Below are 25,216 nucleotides of genomic sequence, written 5' to 3' on the forward strand. Positions count from 1 at the left end.
GATGACAGCGGCTCAGATGTGGAGTTAACAGCTAAAGTCTGTCTACACTGGACGCGACAAAGCGAGTGTTAAAAATCATTTTAATACGTCATAAATAGAACGAGGCATCAGTTTACTGTTGGGGTTGTGTCGTGTCGCGCCGCGCCGCATCCAGTGCAGACAATCACCGATTATAATGTGTTAGTATTTTGTCGCACTGCTCCTATTGTGGTAATTTGCAGGTCGTGCCAAAAGGTTGTTGGTTTAGATAAATAGCTGTATTCTGTACGTTTGACTCGTGTAAGATTATTTTCTTCCAAATACGATAATTTTGAGCTTCTGGTACGATACTTGGACATTTCCAATCTAGGAAAGAGCGGTTCTCAGTGCCGCCGCCGATTTGGTGCACTCTTTCCGGGAAATAAAGGTTTGTATACATTTTATTTCATTTATAAAGTCTTTTCTGTAAATTTTATTATTTTGCGCAACGCAACATAAGGATGAGATGTCAGTCAGCTGCGCCAGTAGCGGTCACATTGCATGATGGAAACGCCTTTTGCCTTGCATAACATAAATAGATTTTATTCGTTATACTAACGTTACTGAGTTTAAGTTAATTTGGTGTTAAACATTTATAAAGTCTTTAATGTGGTGTAAATTATATTATTTTACGCGACGCAACAAAATATTACGTCAGCTGCGTCAGCTCAGCAGCAGTCGTTTCGCGCTGGAAACGCCTTTGCCTTGCATAACATAAATTGATTTTATTAGTTATAATACTGAGTGTAATTTAATTTGATGTTAAAATATGTTCTCTACTCTCAGTACTGTTTGTTTTTGGGCAGGTTTTGGAGTCAGTCACGACATCTCTCAGCTACGAGTGAAACGCGAGACCGCGGTCTAAAGTTCGCAGTTCCCCCGCGAACAGCAGCCCTTCGCCGGCTCAGATTTCGGCGACACACCGGCACGAGAATTAACATCATTTCGGTAAAAAGCGATTACAGAGAACGGTTGAATACACTTAAATTAAAATGCTACTTTTAAATGTGCCTTTTTAATTTTACAAATGCTTGTTAAACGAGTTTAAATGTATGTAATGTTGTAAACTATGCTGTATTCACCCAAACAAATTAAATTTGTCTTGCATTTTGTCCATGGGTGTGCTTGCTTAATAATAAATGTTCATCTTTTGATTATTGCTGTTGCCTATAGTAATTCTGTGTGATTTTGAATTTCCAGCCCATTTTAATTGTTGTTTTTAACCCAGCATTTTATAGAGTGTAATGTCAGGACAAAACAACAACACCTGAACATAACGGGAAGCTGGTTAACATAAACCACAAAGTGCAAAAAAATCTCCATTCCTTTCTCTCGATTTCTCCTGCCAAGCTTGATTATGTTCTGTCTTGTTTATATTTAAAATTGCCTGCTGGCAGAACCGTGTGTGTGCACGCATATGTGTCCTTATCGTGGTAATCTCAAATGAGGGGGACTAACTTTAGCTCGGTATTTTGGGGAACCAGGCTCCACTCTCTCTACGGTGCCTTTGACCTGGGCTGTGTTTGTGCTGGCTGGTCAGCGGTACCCCCCTCCCCCAATTCGATTTCATGAATTGTGGCATCGCAGCTTCTTTTTTGAGAATTGGCTGCGCTGACATGGCTTGGACAAGCGAATAACTATGCTAATGTGAATAGGGTCTCTGTGTGTAAATTTGAGGAGTAATGACCTGTAGGGCTCAAGCTAGAGTGTGAAATGAAGCGGTTCAAAGATGTTGACCTGTTACACACATGAGATTTTAAATCTCCAATGCCCCTGGCACTATGTTATACTAATGACAAAATTACTGTAGCTAACATATACGCTTTCTGTGAAAGAACCATTGTTTTGAAACTCTTGACGGTGACACTAGTCACCTTATCTAAAATGAATGAATGGCCTCCAAATGTTAAAAACAAATCCAAACTGATATACTTCAGGAATAGTTCACCCATGAATAACAAAAATCTGTCATTTACGCACCCTTGTGTCATTCCAAACCTGCATTTTGTGGAAGATATTTTGAAGAACTGCTTTTGTCAGTTGAACTTGACAACAGTTGAACAACATTGGACTCCTGACTTTCACTCTATGTACAAAATGTACAGAATTTTCATTTTAGGGTGAACAATCCCTTCAATTTTGTAGAAGCTGTGAAATTACAGTCTGTCATCGTGTAAACAAAATAGTGTTTAAATTTTTTTATTTAAAAAAAAAAAACAAGGCATTAAATACAAATTATATTTGAACAAAACTTTTCCTTTCTTGAAGAAAGTGATAGCTGTATAATTTCTAGTTTAGTAACATAAAAAGCTTTTTAAAGAATCAAAATTTTAAATGAAAAACAAAAAGCAATTACCCGTGAACGGAGGGATCTTTAAAAGTGACTTGCGGATGAGAGACCCTGGCATTGCACAGAATGAGGGTGGCAAGCTTTCTTGAAGATCAGCTAGCTTGAACATTGACCTTGATGTTCTTTGAAACACAAGCTTGGCCTCAACTTTACTGAATCTTAGCGTTCACTTTACTTTAGCTTAGTTTAACTTAGGTTAGCTAAAGTTAAGCTTAGATTTAGCTTAATTCATACCGTAGAAGGCCTACATAACCTGAAGATTTAAACTAAACTTTACATAAATCGATTCGAGGACAGCATCTTCGCTAAGCTAACAAAAGACACGTCGTACTCCGCACTGTAGATAAAAAACAAACCTAAAACAAAAACAAAAGACTTTAGTGATTATATTCCCAAAATTATGCTGAGTTCTATGTTTCACTACTGTGCAATCAACGGGTCACTGAATTGTTCTCAAAGACATAGTTTGGATCAGCTTATATTTCTTTCTTGGATAAATAATCTTTTTAGCATAAAGTTCACATGCCTCTTTAGCTGGCCTGAAACAAAATATATATTCATATAAAAAAATGTACATGACAAAATTACAAGTTAAGGAAGGGCTAATAGCTTAGCACACTCGTATGCTCTTTCCCCTTAATCAAGTCAGATAAGGTGTAGCACCAAACATTTTTGTTTGTCTTTTCTTTAGCTGTTTGGGAAAGGGGTGAGTTTTTTGTTGACGCTATGCTAATAAGCTAACGTGTGGGCTACCTCTCTGGCACCCTCCACCTTTCAAGGCTTTTCTCAGGAGGTCAGTTTTGAGACAACAACACTAGCCCTGGTTATCCAACATGGCCACCATGTTAGCCTGTAGCTTTCCTACTGGGGCGATCGATATGGATTTTTAGAGAGACAGAGGGTGAAAAAACCTGCGACACAGATTTCCACACAGGTTTTGTTAAGGCATTGATTTCACAAACTGCCATAGCTACACTGATTTCGCAGCGGTAATTCTGTCACTGTAGCGTTACGGTTACATTCAAACCCATAAACAAGACGTTGCGCAAAATACATGCTTTCAGCAAAGACTTAGAAATGTGATGGACAATGATAGTCAGCGACTGGAGCAACAATCAAAGTGCTTCATGATGTTTTGAAAGTGAGATAATGCCCACGTGGAGCATATCAATGCTGTCCCGACAACACAAGCTAACAGCTCTGTGTCCGATGTAAGATAATATAAAAAAAAAGGGCTTCATCTAAGTATGTTCTGGTATAGAATCGTTTACAATTGGTCTAATTGTTTTATCTATCTGTTGGCCTAGTGACAGGCTGGAGTACGTGTTCAGGAGGGGCCAAAGTGCATGAAGTGCTTGTGCTTCAGATGGAGTCTATGGCTAGAGCCGCCTAGTGCCACTGAGCATGCCCAGTTTAAACGACCCTACATCAGGAGGGCAGAAACAGGAAGTAGGACTTAGAGAGAGCCGCTGGCAGAGAGCGATACACGCTGTAGCAGAAGAGAGAGACGGAACAAGTACAGAACCTCCCTCATGTACACAAGAGTACATATGCTCAGACATAGCGTGCCGTTACGGAGTTAAAATTTGCTTGCACTTTTGACTATGTTCACACTTCCCTCTCAGAATACAGTCCAAAACGGAAGACATGACACTCTTGTCTGTCTCCTCCTCTCGTTCTCCCTACTCTCCTGAAGTGTAAAGTGAGGTTCTGGTCACGTGAATCCATGCCTCAGCATACAAGTGGGAGGTCAGCTTTGGGACAGCACTTTTGAATTTGTATTCATGTAGTTCTTCAGGGGAGATAACCCTCTTTGTCTCCCTGCTTCCACCGCTCTGCCTCTCTCTCCCCTTCACTTTGTCTCCATGTTAATGCAGTGGACTTTCTCCTTTCCGTCGTAGCCGGGTATGGGTTGTCCATACTTGTCCACGCACCAGCAGTAGCCTCTTCTGCGCCCTTTGGATGGACGGCACTGTGGAGAGAGTGGGTGAGACAGGAAGAGAAATGCATAACCATATGATATTTGGACGGGTATATGCAAAACAGACAACATGCTCCAAATGGAAGAGACAGTGGCATAAACACACATTTCTCATCGCATCGCACTTAGGTGAGAGAGAGTAACACGGATACTAGAGCCAGAGAGAGAACGAGGGAGAGAGATTGGGGTAAATAAATGACAGAGGGGATTTAAGGGGAAGTATGTAAGGAAAAGAGGGACAGAGCAAGTGAAATCTATTGAAATATATATATTTTGCACAACTATAAAAAATCCCATTTAATTTATATTCAGTGTGTGAATTATTCAAAGCTTTTGGGGAGTGTCAATTCAAATTTTAAGGGTGCAATTATTTATTATTATTATGTGAATCCCAATATCCCCTCACAAAGATCTATCTCTCTTGGACCCCAAAGCAAAATTTTAATTGATGAGCCCAAAGTATACTTTGTTTTTTTTTACGTGAATGCTAGGGTATGCGTACTGTGTGCACAGTGCAACCAAGATTTGCTTTTATGAGAGACTTAAATGTCTCTGTCAGCCTGCTGCTGATGAAACTGTGATTTTGTGTTCATAAAAACAGTTGAAAGTGAGAAGTTAAATTTGACCAAGCTAAAATATTTGCCATGGACTGTTAAAGGGATTCTAGGACTATTTTAGGAAACTGGCATAGACTCAAAGTCATCTGGAGCTTATTATACTACACAGCAAAACAAACATACACACACAAACAAACATGCACACCCACACCCACCGACACACACACACACACACACACACATCCTCATGTGGTACATTCATTAGTGATAATCTATTCTTTCAGACACAAGGGGAAAGAAGGAGGTAACAAACAAGAAAGAAAGAAAGATAAACAGACATTGTGCGAAGAAGGAGTGGATGAGTCAGAGAGAGAGAGAGAGAAAAAGAGATCAAAAGCAGTTTTATTGAAAGAGTACCAAATTAAAATACCTCAAGCAGAACAAGAGCAGTCTGGGAATGAAACCTGGCCTCTACAAGGGGCTGCTTCAAATGCTACACTCATCCTTTCAATTTCAATTGTCTCCACACCCACTTGATGTTTTTGCTATAACAAATATTTGTATTTGACTAAATAAGTAACATATCACTAGACTTTTTATTTGTCTGGTAATGAGTTTGTCTGCATCTGAACAAAAGAGAAAGAATGAGTGTACAGGAAGCCAGTGCTTAATTTGTAAATTATAAAGTCCCGGAACTTGGACTGGAATAAATAAATGGTATGAAATAAATTAAAATCGTGCGTCACAATCTTGCTTATAAATGTACATTAGATATAAAAATGCCTTTCCTAATAATTAATGAATTATGGTTACCTTTTGTACTTTTTTAATATTGCAAGTTATCGACCACATTAATATGATACTTGCTTATTCATCAAACATATGGTCATTGCATCAATTTCTTGCAGTGGCGTATCAGATGGGGGATCTAAAATAGGTGCTGGATCCAATTCCAGAGGAGGTGGATCCGGATCCTGCTTGTTCCGGCACAAATTAAGCCCTGCAGGAAACTACTTGGTGCTGAGCTGCTACGTATTATGGGAATGTTCCATTCAGACTGTACAGACACACAGGATGCTTTCTGTTTGATGTAAGGGGGACTAATAATGACTAAAGCTAGGTATTTCATTGTACCTCAGTGTCCTAACCAGGCAATAAAAGTTATATTTTTCATGTAAATCAATGTTTTTTCTCAACTGACGCAATGAGCAAGAAGAGTATTTGTTGAACGCACAATTTCTATTTATTTGCTGCCCCCGAGTGAAATCTAATTAGTCCCAAATCTTTCTCCACATAACAACATAGTGAATGTCCAGTTCCATATGACCAGAGAGTCAAGAACATTACATATTGCAATACTGTACATAACCTCAAAACGCATAGTGGCATGATTGATGATTGATTACTGCATGTCTACACATATATGTGTGTATGTGTCTGTATCAGAGAAAGACAGAATGGCATAAGTAGGGTGCAGGGTACACCGGTACACCCCTGTCAGCATGGCGATTTCTGGAGGTTGCAACACAACAGACCTGTGTTGTGAATGTATATCTATGTAAAAGAGGGAGAAAGAGAATATGTGTATACATGTCTGTGTAACTGTATATATATATATATATATATATATGTGTGTGTGTGTGTGTGTGTGTGTGTGTGTCACAAAGCAAGCCTCAGTCAACGTTGGCCCATAATGATGCCCTTATGGGCAGCAGGAAGGCGGAAGGGCATTAAAAGCAGCCGCAGGGTAAACACAGACTCATAAAACACACACACACACAAAATATGTGAATGCAACAACTGCATGTGAATTAGAACGGTGGTTGTTTTCTTTGCCAGACTATACGAGCAGTGTGTGCATGTGTGTTTGTGTCTGTTAGGTAGTATTCCGTTTGGGATAGAAGCTGCCCCTGGAGTACATTATCATTATATAGTCATTTTGGTGCAACTGTAAGCACAGAGACTAGACAAATAACAAGTATGAATATATATCAACATAATCTCCAAGTCAGAATCAGAGGTAACTGATAGTCCAAGAAGAGATATCATGGAAAAGCCTGTGTCTTTGCAAAGTGTAGTATGAAATATGTATACTGTATGTGTTTGGTGCATGGGTGACCATATCTGTGTATTGGTGTTGAGTGGAAGCGTGTGCACCCTGGATCATTCCCAGCATGCCTGGCATTCTCTTCTAGTCTCTCACCCCGCATCACTGAGATCCTATTCAGCGTGAGAGCTTAAGTGGACTGCCTGGCCCTGGGAGAGCAAGGAAAGCCAGTAGATGAGGGGGCCGAGCAATGCTCCAGCCCAGCGCAGGAGTACAGCAACTTGGGTGAGAGATGCGTCTGGATTGGGAAGGGTAGAGGGGGGTTGGCGGCGCTGGGGGGTTGGCTAACACACTGAGCCAATTCATATAATCAAGGCTAAAATGAGCACGAATTGGACTCTGCTCTCCCCAGGAATGGCCTTCAGACACACATACCCCCACATACATATACAAACGCTCCCATTACAGATCTTATTCCGGGTAGTGTAGGGACCCCCAGGCATCCAGGACATCTACAGTTCACTTGTGTGTGTATGTATGCACAGGAGTTTGTGCATGTTTGTTTTTGATGCCAAAATAAAAATGAATGACTGTGATCTTAGGGTCGACCAAGACTTCGGCTTAAATCACCATGATGGAAGCAAAGAAATTTCAGTTGGAGTCAGTCGGAGGGGAATCTGATCAGCTTGATCTTCATCATGTGTGGACACAGCCTGTCATACAGATGTTCTTCTACTATTAACAGAGATCCAAGCATAGGGGTTTGATTTTACAAAACAAACTAGACTATATTTGTGCAAGCCAGATACAGGAAAGGATGTGGCATTGTTTGAATTTATGTTGTTTGCGCTCAAGTATACGGTTTGTCTTTTGCTGGCGCTGTAAAACCACTAGACATTGATTAGTTAAATTGTTAACCTGTCACTGTCCTTTCTTTCAAACATGGATTTTAAATGGATAATCATGGACAGAGGGCAGAGGGCAGGAACAGGATTGGAAAATGTCAAAGCCAGATTTACACCTACACTTACTGTTGGAGCATGAGAACGGTCTCCAAAAATGTATTTGATACAGGTGCCACTATGAATCTCTCTTAGGCACTCGTGCAAACCATTTGCAAGACCCTTGTATTTACCCTTAAGGGTTTGCAGAACATGTTTCTTTAGACCTGAACTTATCACTTTCTCTTCACTCTGAGATCTTATCCCTAGAGCACAGCCTGTTTTCTCCAGAAACCCCGGGTCCCTTCAATGGGTTACATGTTCAATGGAACCACATGCTATTAAGCATGTGTGTGGGTATATGTGTGCATATCAGGGTAGACTTCATACTCTGTAGTTTCAGCATGAAGCAGCTCCTAAGCAACACGTGTTTCACATTGATTCTAAATCTCATCCTCTTTTTGAAACATTTCCATCTCTATCACTCCAGTGTTGTCATTAGGCCTTCGGGGTCACTCTGGCATCTGTCAGAGAGGTTTTCCAAATTCACCCAAACTCATTAGGGCCATTCAGACAAGGCCTTTTGACTCATGTTCTTAATAGGGGGTTGCGGGTGACTCACAAATTTCTGAGAATTGCATTTGCCTCCACCAACCACTTTGTTCAGACTCACTCATGCACCCCATCAGTTGAGGAAACAACAGATACATTCAAGAACCAGCATGCACATACAAATAGGCCCCCACCTACTTTTCCAATACTGTTGTGACAGTTGCCATGACAGTTACTTATCGTCTTGTACACGGATGGTGGTAGAATAATAGTTTGAGAATCTGGGCTGATTACACAAAAGGTTGCATGTTTGATCCCAGGTAAGGATGGTATAAAAATAGGATGCCTATTTCCTCCTTGAGCAAGGTACTTAGCCACATGGGGGATAGGCCCTGTAAATGGCGCAAAGTAAGTGACTTTAAATAAAAAGCATCTGCAAAAGAAAAGTCAAGGCACTCGGGTAAAAGGTAATTACCTGTTTTTTCTTGTAGAAACCCTTTTGGTCGCAGTTTGGAATGCGGAAGCCTCTTGGGTTCAGCACATTTGAGATCTTTAAAATCTTCATAACACTCTCCATCTTCCGACGACACGGGCCCTGTACACACACAGAGAATGCAGAATTACAGGAAATGTCCTACTTGCAAACATGTGAGGAGGTTGGATATGCAAACAAGTAGAATGGGAATAGAATGTACTCCACTCCAATACATGCTTTGTCTTAAAAATGCATGTTGGCGGAAGAACAGTGCATGCTTACATATTCAGTTTCTCTCTTTGACTCCAGACTGAAGTTGTGAATATCTGTATGAACCCCACTGGAAACTGGTTCCCCTTTAAAGATCTGACGTTTTTTGAATTGATCTCTTTTGATCATCTCCTCTTTGGTGTGCGGCATAGAATCTATGGGCTCTATTGCCGTCCTTGGCCCTCCCTGCGTGTCTCCGGAAACATTTGTTGTGTCCTGAACTGTCTCAGCTCCCCCGGCGCCTGTTGCCCTGGTACCATTGGAGATATGTTCCTCTCCTTCCTCTTCAGGGTTATCTGAATCAAAAGATAAGTGTATTAATACATATGTAGAATCTGACTATTAACAAAAGCAGCATTAACAAAAGCAACAACTGCATCTTTTCACATGAAACATAATAGCACAGGGGGTCCAATCCTGCTCCTGGAAAGCCAGTGTCCTGCAGAGTTTAGCTCCAACCTGCCTCAATACACTTGCCTAGAAGCTTCTAGAAGATCTTGATTAGCTGGTTTAAGTATGTTTAATGAGGACCAGTCTAAACTCTGCAGGATAGCGGCCCTCCAGAAGCAGAATTGGACAGCCCTGGAATAGCATAATCCTAAACATCTGTTAGCATATAGAGTAGATCACTGATGACATCAATTTGTAGGCCAGTCAAGATGGCTATTTCGCCATCGGTTCCCTGGGAATTTCTTAGGGGTTGGGGTTTTAGCATAGTGTTTTTTCAATGTTTCAAGGTTCAATGTGGTTAACACTACTTGAAAAGTCTTATTGACTCCTACCTAAAACCAGAATTGTGAAGTTGTTGTGTTTATTTAAAATGTAAGTTGCTACAATTGTTGTCCGATTCGTCAACCCTGTGGTACTTGTAGTCATTATTTAGCAACATTTACTTCTGAAAAAACCCAGAAGCTTCCAAATTCAGTTTTGAGCTATGACTGTGTAATTTATGGAGTAGAACAAAATGTGAAAGTCTCTGCAAGTAATGTTTACCACAGGCCTTATTTCACGCATGAATCGAAAAACCGCTATTCTAAAAAAACATTGGAAATTCCAGAGGGAACCCATGGCTAGAAAATGCAAATTGTCTTCCAGTTTTTAGGACTACAGACTGAACAGCTCTATTCTAAGATTCTTCCCCACCAGAATAGACTTTTTACTTGCTTTTACAAGCAAGCATTTACAATAGAAAGTGTAAAAGCTCATCAGAAAGACACAGAGAAAAAAGTAGCAGAAGAGAAAGAGATATAGAAAGGGGGATGGGGAAGCGGAGGAGTGAGAGTATTTATAGTGCACCAAGTTACAATCGTTATAAGCAGAGGACAGACCACCTGACCCGAAACCCAGAAACCAAATACGGCTACAGGACGGAGCGTTTGCCTGCCTTCAACTAACATGGTCCGGTAGAATGGTCTAACCAACAAACATCACATGGTTTCCTCTCTGTGCCCAGCTGAAGCTTTGCTGTGGGTGCTCACAAAATCTATTCAATGCAAATGTGGTTTCATTGTGGTCTTAATGTCCTTTCCTCTCATCCCACACCATTCCTCAATATGTGAACCCTATACTTATCCTACTAAATAACATTTAGATGTATTATTAGTGCATTTGTATCAACATCCCTATTTCACTTAATTATTATTTACTTTTAACTACTAGATCCATTATGAGAAAAGTTCAACCTCTGTCATCATCTACTCATCCTCATGTCATTAAAAACAAGTGTTATTTTGTAACTCAAAAGAAATTATTGAGGAAAATGATAAGGCTGCTCTTTTCCATACAATGAAAGTGGAAGGTAACCAGTGGCTGTCAAGCTTTGAAAATGTGATAACACTTTGTGTAATGTTTCGGTATGAAAGAACTTCTTTATAAAGCATAGCACGCTTGACACCATACACAAATTCCATTGGTTCCTGCATATACAGTATCATGAAGATGCAATGTTGGAATGTGCAGAAACATGAAGAGGATTAGAAAGCTCTTTTTTTAAGTGAATAGCAAGTTAAAAGTGGTTTCGTTCCTCCCAGAAAACATTTGTATGCCTTTTTATGTCATATAGACTACTTTTATGGTGCCTTTTTGAAGCATGACCATGTCCAGTCACCAACCATTGTCCTTTTATGGAAAAGAGCAGCACGGACATTCTTAGATATCTCTAGATAACGTAGGGGCTTGATACATTTGGAGCAAGTATACAGTAAGTAGATGTTGATGCAAATTCCCTTTAATTTCCCCAGACAAAATATTTGCTCTTGTATGTCGTTTTGATAAGAAAGCCTCTGCCAATAAGCTAAATGTAGCGAGCTCGTCGCCGGCACCGATTTCACAGGACAACTTCATTACTCCTTTAAATGTGCCTTTGAGCAGCCATTTACCGTGGACAAAATGCAAGCACTTGAGACACGATGTCCCAAATTGCACTCTAATTTCTGTTTTTACTAACTGCATGGTAATTTCTCAAATGCAAGCAAAAGCAGTTGACCAGTAAAGGGTCCAGCGAGGAGTGCATTTGTCAGCTTCAACAAATGCCTGGCGAGAGCACTGGGCGAAGATGAATTATGGCACTGTTTAAACATGCTGTCCTCTTGGGGTTTTACAGCTCTTGTCTGTTGAATAAATATTCAGTCTCTGGCCGTACAAAACAAAGCAGAGCTCTCGCAGGAATGAGAGACTAATAAACAGCTGGAGCAGAAGAGAAAGAGATATTTAGAAAGAAAGACAAACAAAATGGGCTATTAAATATGGAAAGTGAGAGAGAAAGACTGGGAGAGAGGGTGGTGGAACAGGACTGGCATCGAGAGATAGATGAAGGTGCACAAGATCTGAATATTGTGAAGAACTGTAGAGATAGTGGACAGGATTCAGCAGAGTGGAAGAGTTAAGTGAAAACAGATTTTCCATGTGTGTGTATGTGAGTAAGTGCGCACTTGTGGCACACCAAACACTCCTCTGTAGCCATGGAAGCTGCTCTCCAAACCAGAATTAAACTATGCCTTCACTGACAATGACAATGACATAACAACAACAACAACATCAACAGCAACTTCTGCAACATAACAACTCGAACAAGGTAAGCAATTGTAATGATCGCATATAATGACGCCTAATAACACGTGCGACATGTCGATGCCTGCTTCCCTTGCATGACCCACCGTACCTTCCACATAAACAAATCCAGGACAGAGGAAGAGAATGGAGGGCCATCTATTTCAGGAACTTGAAAAACATCAATATTTAACCCCAATGTAAACTTTTTTAATTTTTTATGCCTTTTTCCAGCATCTAGTGGCCCGTTTTGAGTCACCCAACCTCACTATTTGTTCAATCCCCAATGAGCAAACAATTTATCATTCTGGCGAAACAGGTAGAACATGAATGAGAGGGTGAAAGAGACGCAGGGTTTTTTTTTCTCAGAAGTAAAAATGAGTGACTGGGCACAAGGCAGGTGAATTTCACTACCAATGCTCGGGACGAGAATGAATCTGCCTCTTCTGAGAAATCTGCACGATTAAGTATATAACTGCATATGCACAAACAACGTCATAACTCATAACCTCATGATCTTTCATTCCTCTTGCTCCGCCACCGTTCCCACCCAGAATCATGCTGGGCCACACTGCTACCAGACCAATCAAGCCCTGCAAAAATATCATAATTCATGTGTGGCAGAGCCATGGGGTGGAGCCACATGAGGTATGGCACTACTGTAAAACAGTTGGAGCCCCCAAACTGCTTTTTAAAAGTGACTCTGGGTCCTAACAATAGCCTTTGTGTGTGTGACAATGTCATGGTTGATTGCTCCAACACACCACAGCGGCTCTGTCAAATAACTAGAGAGGATAAAAACAAATTCAGTCGGCTAGCTTGACGTCAGTTATGACCAAGACGCTACTTATTTTGGTCGTGCGGGTCCACAGCCATCCCTCTCTTAAGGAATTCACTAGGATGAATGTGTTGGCTAGGTGCAAGCTAATAAATGCGTACTAAGTGATGCACAGTAAAACCTTCGACACAGGTGCCGCTGGATCTATTCTCAGCTCGCCCTCAAGGAAATGATTTTGTTAGAAATCCTATGCCAATCATTTCCATTTCACTTGTTTCTTGACCCTCTCAATGGAGAGCGTGGAGTTCCTGAGCCAGTAAACATCTAGAGAGCATCATTCACAAAACGGTGATCTCCGCTCTTCTGCAGAGACTATATATAAACGAATGTGGCATTCTTAACGATTGGGTTGGTGAAGCCAAATTTTAGCGCACACACACAGATACACAGAGCTGTTTTTCTCTCCATCTCTGGCTCTCTCTCTCTCTCTCTCTCTCTCTCTCTCACACACATACACACCACACACATAAAACAGCATAGAGAGGCTGCTGTAGCGCTGAACCTCGAATACAACAGCGGTAGTGTGGGGCCGTCTCTCGGTGGCTGGACTTCATGACGACTGCCTGTTACTGGAGGTCGCTGCATCATGCCGGTGTTCTGAAACTCTGACCTACATGCTCAGGATGACCTACCAGTAGTGATGTTTAAAAATACAATATCTTGTCAGGCAGAAAATAACCTGTTGGGATGTATTACCAGCGTAATGCCTTAAAAACACAAGCAGAATATGTTGTCATGCAGAAAATACATATCAGGATGTCAACACGGGTAGCTTATCTTGTTTATCTGAGTAACCTACAACCCTAAAAAACCTGTTTAGAGATGCTAATGTCTATATTGTGGCATGAGTGCAGTGAAGCTGTGGTATGTTCTACATCTTATGAAAAGTCAGTGAAAAAGCCACCCCCCTCCTACAGAGAGAGAAAGACCAGCAGCATTATTAACCTCTGAGCATATAAACCATGTTACGCACAGCAGCGTAAACTCACACTGATACACAATTAAACACACAAGCCATACGCCCAACAGCGTGGATAGTGTTTGATGGGATGTTTAAGACACCACACATACACAGGCTGTAAATTATGGGGGGTCTGGGCGTCTGACCCCACTAATTAAGGCTTCACTGCTGAAAAAAGAAAATCCTAAAATAGTTTACTGGTCCTACCTGGTCTGCCAGTCTAGTTACGCTGGTCTTTATAATTTTTATCCAATATAGTAGCCCAACCAAGCTCAGGGACCAGCTAAGACCATTTTAGGCTGGTTTAAGCTGTTTTTGTTTAAAGTATATGTGTATACAGTATGTGTGTTTACACACCTACTTGTATGTATAAATGTTTACTAACAACGTTTCAGTAACCAAAAGAGTTAGATTACAAGTTAGTCGGAATGCACTTCTGAATAAATCTCCTTCGCCTTAAGAGGTAACCATAGCAACAGTATGCTGCTCGAGTGTGTATTGGACCCAACATCTCCGAAACGCAAGTCCGGTCATTATTTATCATCTATTAAACAAATCGCAGGTATGTGACAAAAAGTTTTAATTTCACTCACAAAAATTCTGCCCCCATTAAAGTCACTGAATAAATAGCACACTGCGCATACGGTACACTAACAGACGCTCATCACGCTGAGCGGTGAAATGACGGCTGTGCGTTATTTACAGACAAACCGTGTGCGCTTACCGTGCCCGTGCGATGGATTGCCGCTGGGCTTTTTGTCCTGTGCCTTCGCACACACGCCCCGTCCCTCCAGCAGAGCCTGCAGAGGTTTGCTCTCCCCGGGGCGATGTTGACAGCTCAGCCCGGTACCGCAGCGCCCTGTGTACACTCCGCACGCCTGGCCCTCGGTTAGCGGGCAAGTCATGCAGCACCCGCAGCCCGGCTCCTTTACCGGCTCGGCGCAGTCCGGGGGCAGCGGTTTACACAGCACCATCGCCTCGTCGTCGCATGGCTCGCAGCGGACCACTGGGCTGACGCTTGCAGCCCGCCGGGCGAATGCTGCGAGCAGCGCGGTCAGGCAGAGCGCACACAGTCCCGTCATGGAGCCGAAGCGCTGGAGGGGGTAGATGCGTGGAAAAACGGTGCGTCAGATCACCTCACCTGGATATAGATTACACTAAAGCCTGAGCTCTCAACATATGCCTTGGGAAAGTAGCGGCGCTTTGGTTTATGCTGCTGTCACGTCGGTTTGACTAGACTGTGAACGAAGCGGCTGGGTCTCTCCATCTGTAAGTGAGTTTAAGTGGAACTTCAGGTTTTATACAGGCAGGAAAAGCACGGGCACTAAGTCACTCCCCTCGGTATGAATTATGTAGTCACCGGTCTCGGTCTTAAGGGACCGCGCGCATCCTTAATGAAATCATTCAACACAAGAGACGTGGGTGGAAAACGGAAATCTTGCGAGGGCTTTTGGACCGGTCATTATTGTCATTTTAGCCTACTGGCAGTTGGAAAGCTGAAAAAGGTAGCAAGTTAACACCTGTAGGCTACATCAAAATACTATGAACTTATATAATACAAATGAGCACATTCAACTGCTTGGATGCCCCAAGAATAATACAAAAAAAGTATGAAAGCATGTGTCCTGGTCACAGTTGTAACTGTTGAAACAACTGCTCAAGAAGAACTACAATTTCACTAATAAACAAATAAAGTAACAATACAATATGTGACCCTGGACCACAAAACCAGTCATAAGGGTCAATTTCTTGAAATTGAGATTTATACACCATATGAAAGCTGAATAAATAAGCTTTCCAATTGATGTATGGTTCGTTAGAATAGGACAATATTTGGCCGAGATACAACTATTTGAAAATCTAGAATTTGAGGGTGCAAAAAAAAAATCAAAATATTGAGAAAATTGCCTTTAAAGTTGTCCAGATGAAGTGCAATGCATAGCCTATTACTAATCAAAAATTAAGTTTTGATATATAATTATGGTAGGAAATTTACAAAATATCTTCATGGAACATGATCTTTACTTAATATCCTAATGATTTTTGGCATAAAAGAAAAATCGATAATTTTGTACTACAAATATACCCGTGCTACTTCTGACTGGTTTTGTGGTCCAGGGTCACATATATTTTCTAATGATATTAGATGTCTGAATTTATTTTAAAGTGAATAGTCAGGGTGGCACTATATTTAATTCTTCACTAGAATGAAAACGAGGCAGTGAAGAATAGAAGTAGCCTAGTACAGTGCGTTCAATGGACTGTACTGTTGTTTAACAACAAAACATCTTTATGGAAAGAAACACTGTAAAACAATTTGAAAGTTGTGTGTTGCGAAAATTATGTGATCTAAACCCTTTATACAGTGTGTGCCATTGAAAAGACTGTAAGCCTATCCCTCACAGCCTCATTTCATCCACATTAAATTCAATATGGCGTCTAACCTGACTAGGGTCTATTGGATACACCCATCCATCTATTCTCCAAACCACTTGTCCTCTTTAAGGTCATGGTACATTCGATACAGACAAAAAGAAAACTGTTAACAATAGAACAATAGAAACATCAGCTTAATATTTATGGAAAAAAATAACAGCAAATAAAATGTGCACTAAATTTTAAGTAAAAATTAATGAAATTCACGGTATTTATTTCCAAAATATTACACAAATATTTTAAAATTATGCTCTGAGAAATACTTTTAGACTTGCCTCAAAATACCCAAATAGGCTGTTGAAATGGCCTGACGGATGCATCCGTTTATTTTTAGAACAAAAATTACAATGGAAACCTAATACAATGGTCTCGGTGATTTATAGTGAGGTGTGTTCTAATCTAAACATACAAAACATTAAAAAACCAGCCCAGACCAATTTTTACCAATGAATATTAGAGGAACTCTGAGAACACTGCGGAATAATGTGGAAAATGCACTTTGGGTGGTCAGGCATTAGCAGTCTCATGACACCTGCTGTACCAAGATCAGCCCATTCATCCATACAGAATCTCCACTGACCATTAGCAACTTTTCACCATCCATTCATCCATCCAACTAGTAACCTTGACCCCCATGACTCCTCATTGGGCCTGTGGGAGAAAAAATGTTGACCCGTGAATTTTCACGACAGGCCTGCATCCTTTCTCTTTTTTAGTCAATCTCTCCTTCTCACTGGGTGGTAAGAGATGATTAGAGTGTGGGTTGGATGTTGGATTGTGCTGCTTCAGCGCTGAACACCCCTCCTGCCTCTGCTCTGTAATAACACAAAGTCTGTACAGGCTGTACAGCTCGGTGGCTCCAGCTTTGGGAAAATAAAGGCCTACAGGCCTGCCTGCAGACCCCAGTGTTGAGACTGGCCCACTGAAAACAAGCAGAGGGGGTAAGGAAATACCCCCCAGCACACACAACCCCACTAACAGCACCCTCTGCTACTAAGATTAGTTTTCTTATGACTTTGCATATTTCTCCCTTGCTCTCCTGCTCTTGATTTCTTATTGTCTGTCTGTCTGTATACCTCAGGAATTCCTTCCGTTTAGAGAAGCGGCACGTGAGGGCTCTCCTCTGGTCTCCAGGAGCATTTTGGGAATGGAATGCACAGCGCCTGCCTAGTGTTTTTGCACGGAGCGACAGAGACCGATAATCAAACTGCGCCCGACTGTACAATCTGATAAGATAACGATTGATGGTGCCATCCATGACTGGGTTATTGACTTGGATCATATTGATGATTCCTTATCAGTGCAAGTCAGTAAACATGTAACTTCTCAAAATCATTGGATCGCATTTAGAAGCGCCTGTTTGCCGGTGTGTGCGAGTCTGAGTGTTTATTTCTGTGAATATTATTGCAGCTGGCTGAATGTTTATTGAAAACGCTGCGCTCCAAAGGACGGACGCCAAACTGCGGGCCTACATTTTAAGCGTCTCTTAGTCTTAATATCCTCTATAATCTATCTGAATCTCACACTTTTTATTTGAGTGTCAGCATGTCTCCAACACTCTGTCTCTCATTCACATTCCTCTGGCTGATCTCAGAGTTGGATGGTAAATCATTAATTGTCCTTCCTGCTCTGCTGTGTGTCATATATGACAGCCGTTACTGTGACACTCATTTAATACCGGGTTTCATCTGTGGTTTCTGGAGTGGGATGGAGGGAATGAGAGAAGTGGGTGGAGGAGTTGATTTATTTGTTTGCGTTCCTCCGAGGGAGTTTTATAGAAAACACCACATCCCTGATGACATTGCCACTTTATACTATGAATCACACACAAATATGCATTAATGCACTAAACACGTACATTGCATGATTTATTGTTGGCATTGAGGTTTTCTGTCACATTACACATATTGGCTCAAATGTTTTTGTCTTGCAAGCATATGTGCAGTGCATCTCCTAGTAAGAGTTTGATTTGTTCTAACAGAGAGCCATTTTAAACTTTTTAAAGATTTTTTTTATGCACGTTCCCCTTTGTGTAACAGCTGGGAAGCAAATTTTCTTTTTATCCGAATTTCACTTATTTTAGGATATCATGTGTTTCTTATAAGATTTGATTTGGCTTCAGTCGTCATGTTGTGACACAAAGAAATCGTAAAAAAAGATTTACTATGCCTTGGGTTCAGAATTCAAACAGCATTTTACTCATTTCCCATCAAAAATTTGCCTCAGACACCTGCACAGCACTCTCTCATCTACCAGCCAAACAAATGTCTCTGCAGATGATCAGATGTTCTTGTTTAGGAAGAGTATTTGTGTCAAAGTCACAAAATGTAAAATGTTATTTAAAGAGTTATTAAACCCTACAACTGAAAGATGAGAAAAGATAAGAAATCATATTTTGCATAAAGAAAATGTAATGTGCTATTTATGTCATTATTTTCAGGACAATTTTCAGCACATTTACATTCTTTCTTTCTTTCTTTCTTTCTTTCTCATATAATAATCAATAATCTTATTCATATTTCAGTAATGCGAATGGGGGTTAAAATATATCCTTAATGTAGAAAAAGTCCTTAAAGTAGACAATATTTCATATATATATATATTTAATATATATTTTTATAAAATATATTTTATTTAAATACTTTAAGGAACTTTAAGTGTGCTGTTTTTTATTTATTTAATATGCTTTATTTAAATGAATAAAAATGCTTAAACCATACACTAGAGTTTACTGGTTTAACTTAAACAGTAAAAAAATAAGTGCACAAAAAAAAATACATTTAAAATGATTTTAAATGTAAAATTAAACATCTTGTGGCTTTAAAATGTAAACTAAAAACACACACCGCCTCGATCTGCAGTCATTCAAGCCAGAACGAATGTGCCAAGAATAAACAACTCATTCTAAACAGCACCTAAGAAACTGGTAATTTGAGTTATAAAGGCATATAAAATATAAATACTGCATAGAAACATACAATACTTATATTGTACATTCAATAGTTGTTTTGCATTGCACATGGCCAAATCTACGACCATGCCTCTGGCACACTCCGAGCCAAGAAAGCGTTCAATGTGAGGCCTCTGTGCCCATTTGCAGGCTATAAATGTAAACAACATTATCAGATAAATGGCCTCAATGAATCTAAACTCACGAAGACATTATTTTTCAGATCTGGATCAAACAAACTCATTGCCTGTGAAGAACAACATCATCTTTCCATGGACCATTTCCCAAAGCCTCTCCAGATTTCAATAGCAACTGTAATTCAACCAGGAAGGAAACCAAATGTGCACTGCGCTCACAGGCCAGAACTGAATATGTCCTGAATGTTTCTGTGCTCTGTTCTTCTGTTGTGCCTCTCTCTTCAGGAACGAATAATTACAGTCACAGCATGTGACTTAACAGCACAGAGATCAAATTCCACTGTGTTATAATCACTTGCTGTTCGGCTATTGCAGCAGCAGCAAAACAAAAAGGTAATGGGTGGGGGGTAGCAAAAAAGATTTGCTTTTGCTAGGCTACAGAGCGAGATCAGAATGGAAATGGAGGGAGCTCAGACCGATTTAGAGAAAGCAGGCATGACGCACAGGTGGTTTGTCACTGAGAAATATCAGAAGCGAAACAGGCTGAACATAATAATTTTGTGTTTTTGCGATAAGCTCTCTGAGCTTCACTCTATTTTTGGAAAAGCTTTTCCGTGAGAGCAATTCTGAAGATGGAAATAGTGAGCGCACAGTAGAGCGTATAAAGCTGAAGGAATGTGGGAGATCCGAGCATGACTTCGCACTGCATGGTTTGAGTATGAGCCAAAACAGATGGAAAAGATCCAATAAAGGTTTAGCCCAACACTGTCCCCATTCACCACATGCTCTCTCTTACACACACACACACCTTGCAAGTGCTAAGTTCACTATGGCTCTAGCTGCCTCGTTGCCTACTGCCTGCATAGGCAGTTGCCTTCTAAGGCAGCATCGAGACGGTCATAGAAACTCAAAAGTGACCGATTTGGAACTCTACCAAGGCAGCATAACACAAATGGCACTTGCAGAAGAGATTCCATCTAGCATGTAACTAAACTAAAAGCATACAACTCTAATAAGCATAAAATTGCATAGCACACACAAATATTGGCTATTACTCAAATTATTTGTTCTTTCCGCCATTGAAGTTTAATTAATTCAAAATTTATCAACATTTCTCTAACCTTGTCCACCATCTTGGTCATGGAACTCACGTGAGCAGTGCATCTTCAGGGTTTTACATTAGCATGTTGCAAAATTATTTGTTCTTTCCGCCATTGAAGTTTAATTAATTCAAAATTAATCAACATTTCTCTAACCTTGTCCACCATCTTGGTCATGGAACTCACGTGAGCAGTGCATCTTCAGGGTTTTACATTAGCATGTTGCTAAGCTAACAACACACTACTCTATTAAAGTCTGTGTAAAGACGATTTAGAGAATTGTTTCTAAACACATTATACATGTTAGAAATGTATTGCTGAAAACACCTTAAAAAGACTGTGAACTACTGAAAGAGATAAACAGTTTTTCACCATTTTCGTGTTCAGGATTTTGTGGGTGGGCCTGAAATCATGTCTCGATGATGCAATGGAGCCACTGAACACGACCCCTCCCCTAAACACTACAATAACTAGTCTAGGGCGCTTAGCATCGGTGGTTTGCCCGCTCAATCACGAGTTACTGTCACTACTGTTTTCTAGCTAGCTATACCGTATGGCTGTGCAAATCCAATTAAGCTGCTAGAGGGAGCATCCATTCAGGTTGTAGCAGCATTTGAAAGTTGAGAGAGGCGGCAGCTTTCCCGTGAGTGGGTGTGGTTTCAGCGCCAACAGTGGACACGCCCCCAGCATTTGAGAGCAGAGAATAGCAAAGACTATAGACGGTTTCATCAGGCCCACGCGCTTGGCCCGAAGTTAACTTATGGTCTGTGTTTGTTTATCGGTCTGACTAGTGGCGTCGACTACAAACGCAGTTAAAGTTAAGGTGATGAGTAGACTGAAGTTGGGCTCAGGTTGTTGTGCTGTGGGATGTGTTTCCCATACATTGATTTATTTGTGGTGGCCCGCCATATCAAAACTGACTGCAACAAATAGATTTTCCAAAAGGCTTTGACTTCGTTGAATAAACATGTCTGTGAAGGAAACCGACTGTCTTCAGAAAATTTTCGATGTCATTTTCATTTCATGTTGCATATAATGCCTGATAAAGCAGCGTTTGTGAGCGAAGTGCTGCTTTGTGTACAACCGTTACCAGAGAAACCTCTATTTCTCCCACTCCAAAAGCACCTCCTGCTGGCAGACAATGAATTTCCAAGCAGAATTTGTATTCGGACGTGCCTTGATGCCTTCCTGCCTTGGAAAGCTGCCTCCGAAGGCAGCATTTTAGAGCCATAGTTTTGAATGGGGAAAAATGCAACACTCAGGCTGTGTCCGAAAAATCTAAAATGCTGCCTTCGGAGGCAGCAATCCAAGGCAGGAAGGCATCAAGTCACGTCCGACTCCAAATTCTGCTTTACTTCCTGTCTCCGGAGGTACCTTCTTCTGATCGAATTTTGAAGGCAGCATAGATGTATCCTTCGCTGCCTTTGATATCCCACAATCCTGTGCGTTCCATTCGGTGACGGTTGAGCTAAAAAATAAAGATGGTGTCTGAAAGTTGCGTTTGGTGGTCAGTTTGTGTGTAAATATATATTTCTGACTAACTTTTTGCACTTTTGATGTTATTTCTAGCGAGAAATTAGTATTATAGTAATTAAATATTTGTTTAGTTATCACCAAAACTCGTTCTATTTTGTTGTAGATCATTAAACCATTACGCTGCCTCAGAAGCCTGTCCGAAATCAGTTTCATGAGGTGCCTTCGTGCAAAAACGCTGCCTGCAAAGTCATTGCCTCATACGGCAGCGAGGCAGCAAGTCAGCTGCCTAAGTTTTCAGATGCAGCATCAATATGGCCGCTCTATCGAAGGAAGCCCTGCCTTCTGAGCAAAAGAGCCAATCCCTAATGGCTAAAGTCAGTGCGTCACTGCAGCTGCCGTTAGAAGTCCCGGTTGCTGTAGAAACAGTCTGCGTTCTGAGACGTGCATTGTGCGCATGCGCACTGGCTGGTCTAGCCCGAAAAATAAGCTTTTGTAAACGCTATTTGAGCAAAATAAACAACATTTATGATACAGCTGTTTGTCAGATTTCATTGGTGATTTCAAATATAAAATGTAATCGTAAGCTTAGCGAATAGTTTTGGAGAATTTGATGTTTCCCCATTCAAAGAGATAGGAGCTGCACTTGCATGCCCGAGAGGCGTTTCAATGATGGCCGCCGAGTGACATGTCTTGCCTTAAAGGGACTTTGGAGAATAGACTGTTTCAACAGTAACAACATAAACAAACATTACTGCGCATGCACGGTTTTGTGGCCCAAACTTAACTTCCGGTAGACTTCTGCAAAGAATCAATAACAACAGCAAAGTCCCTCTAGAGTAGATTATTTCTGATAACAAGCAAAATATGATCTGACGGGCTTATTTAAAATGCAGATTCATTCTCTGCCAGCAGGAGGTGCTTTTGGAGCACGAGAAATAGAGGTTTCTACGGTAACGGTTGTACACAAAGCAGTATTGAGCTCACAAATGCCGCTTTATCCGGCATTACAGGCAAGATGAAATGAAAACGACATCAACAATTTTCTGAAGACGCTCGGTTTCCTTTAGAGATACAGTGATAAAACACCTGTGCCGCCTTTTGATTTTGAAACATGCAGTGCTCATGTTTATTCAACGAAGTCAAAGCCTTTTGAAAAATCTATTTGTGGAAGTCAGTTTTGATATTGTGGCGGGCTGCGACAAATAAATCAATGTATGGGAAACATTGCATCCCACAGCACAACAAATTGAGCCCAACTTCAGTCTACTTATCACCTTAACTTTAACTGCATTTGTAGTCGGCGCCACTAGCCAGACCGATAAACAAACTCAGATCATAAGTTAAAGGGGTCCTATTATGCTTTTTTTCACTTTTTGAATTTTAGTCAGTGTGAAGTGTGTATGTTTGGGCATAAAAAAAGATCTACAAAATTACAAATCTCAAAGTCCACTCCAAAGGGAGATATTTCGTTTAAAAAAAATCCCTTTTCAAGAACTACAACGAACGGTTCGTTTGGACTACAGCGTTGTTTTCCGGGTTTTGTGATGTCACAAAGCGGCCAATTAGAATATCATTAAAATAATTGACCATATGCACGATTACTTCCTGGTTTTAGATAAGCCAGCTCAGTCATTTCCGGTCAACTGTACTGTGCCGTAAGGGGAGCGCCCTTTGCTCAGTCAGCCCTTTGGTCAATTCCCGCCTACGGAAATTCGAATGGTTGGGGGGTGGGGAGGGGTGAGAGCGAGGAACGCTTGGTTGAGTGCATCAGACTGACGACGACGATGAAGAAGTGCTGCTGTAGCGTCAAGTTTTCGCAAGTTATTACACATGCACCTGAATAATTATGTATGTAAATATTAGGGGTGGAACAGTTCAACTTACTCACGGTTCGGTTCGTATCACGGTTTTAGAGTCACGGTATGGTTCGGTATGTGCTATGTTTAGGCAAAAACTATACAGTCAAATAAAAATAAAGAAAATAAGAATAATCTATCTAACTACAAGCAACAAAATGAGTTTAGCTTAAACACAGATATCAACCTGTGCTGTTCAGGTCTCACCTGTGCGTGCGTGCTATCAGCACCCGGGTGATGACGGAATAAATGCTCATATTCCAGCATACGGCAGTCACATTGAACAAGAGTGAATGGTTTGTCCACGTTTTTTTTTTTCTTTTCATCGCTGTTGTTGTAATGTATTGGGAAGCCAGAATGCGCATCCATCAACAGAAACATATATTAGCCGAACCCTGTTTGTTTTACGTGTTATTTATAGCAAACCCTTCAATTATGAGACCAGTGATTCCCGTACATTAAGTGTGGGTGTTTTTATATCACTGTTTTTCTGAAGGAAACCGACTGTCTTCAGGAAATTTTTGATGTCATTTTCATTTCATCTTGCATGTAATGTCTGATAAAGCACCGTTTGTGAACAGAGTGCTGCTTTGTGTACAGCCGTTACCGGGGAAACCTCAATTTCTACCATAGACTGTAAAAAGACACTCCAACAGCGCCTCCTGCTGGCAGAGAAGGAGTTTGCATATATATGGACTATGGTATAAATAAATTCCACTGTATAAGAGTTTTCACTGCGATTCATGTTATAATGTTAGAAGTAAAAAGAACAATAAACATAATACATATGCACTTATCTTACATAGTAAATGCATTTTTTTTAAGCGGTTGTTGACATCCTATCTAAAACGTGATTCAGCCAAAAAAAAACAAAAAAAAAAACACAGCAACAATAAAGTTACCACTCTAATATGTCTTGCAATATCCGTGCGTGCAAAGGTTCTGCGCGATCTTCTTGTTCAATATTCTCGGGGTCTGAATCAGGCTCAAATTGATATGGTAATATTGACGTCATCCTTAATTAAACCGGAGCAGATGGAACTTGTTGCTTTGGCAAGGGGCGTGGCAGTACTGAAACACCGCCTAAGCTGTTGGCCAGTCACAATGCACTGGGACAGCTAACCAATCACAACACATTTCGTTTTTCAGGAGGCGGGCCTTTATCAAACCCGGAACTAATCGAGCCATTTGTGCCAGGCTGGGGAGAAAGATATTGTAATCAT

General features: G+C 40.8%; 2 protein-coding genes across 4 annotated transcripts in view; one reads left to right on the top strand and one right to left on the bottom strand.

Annotated features, from left to right (window-relative positions):
- LOC107712887 (insulin-like growth factor-binding protein 1) overlaps nucleotides 1–5,154 on the top strand; it is a 9,963-nt gene extending 4,809 nt beyond the window's left edge. Inside the window, exon 5 of one of the 3 annotated variants that reach the window (XM_016518271.1) lies at nucleotides 5,126–5,154. The gene's annotated coding sequence lies outside the window, so the exon portion shown is untranslated. Of the gene's footprint in view, nucleotides 1–5,115 lie in introns of all 3 variants that reach the window. The other 2 variants (XM_016518272.1, XM_016518273.1) reach the window with 2 other exon arrangements.
- Nucleotides 2,022–15,303, bottom strand: LOC107712886 (insulin-like growth factor-binding protein 3). The gene is made up of 4 exons (XM_016518269.1): nucleotides 14,763–15,303; nucleotides 9,204–9,487; nucleotides 8,922–9,041; nucleotides 2,022–4,340 (listed from the first exon to the last, which is right to left on the bottom strand). The coding sequence occupies exons 1-4, from the start codon at nucleotides 15,118–15,120 to the stop codon at nucleotides 4,221–4,223; spliced, it is 882 nt and encodes a 293-aa protein (XP_016373755.1). The 5' UTR covers nucleotides 15,121–15,303; the 3' UTR covers nucleotides 2,022–4,220.
- Between the last annotated feature and the right edge of the window lie 9,913 nt (nucleotides 15,304–25,216).

This window comes from Sinocyclocheilus rhinocerous, unplaced genomic scaffold (assembly GCF_001515625.1).
Source record: "Sinocyclocheilus rhinocerous isolate Xijiao unplaced genomic scaffold, SAMN03320098_v1.1 scaffold478, whole genome shotgun sequence".
Lineage (NCBI taxonomy): Eukaryota > Metazoa > Chordata > Actinopteri > Cypriniformes > Cyprinidae > Sinocyclocheilus > Sinocyclocheilus rhinocerous.

What these genes read in the sequence shown, in the direction of transcription:
- LOC107712886 (XM_016518269.1), bottom strand. Translation starts at nt 15,120, where the DNA reads ATGACGGGACTGTGTGCGCTCTGCCTGACCGCGCTGCTCGCAGCATTC. An exon ending in CAAAGAGAGAAACTGAATAT is followed by an intron (nt 9,042 to 9,203) that starts GTAAGCATGCAC and finishes GTGTGTGTACAG; the next exon opens with GGCCCGTGTCGTCGGAAGAT. An exon ending in GTTTCTACAAGAAAAAACAG is followed by an intron (nt 4,341 to 8,921) that starts GTAATTACCTTT and finishes CTCTCTCCACAG; the next exon opens with TGCCGTCCATCCAAAGGGCG.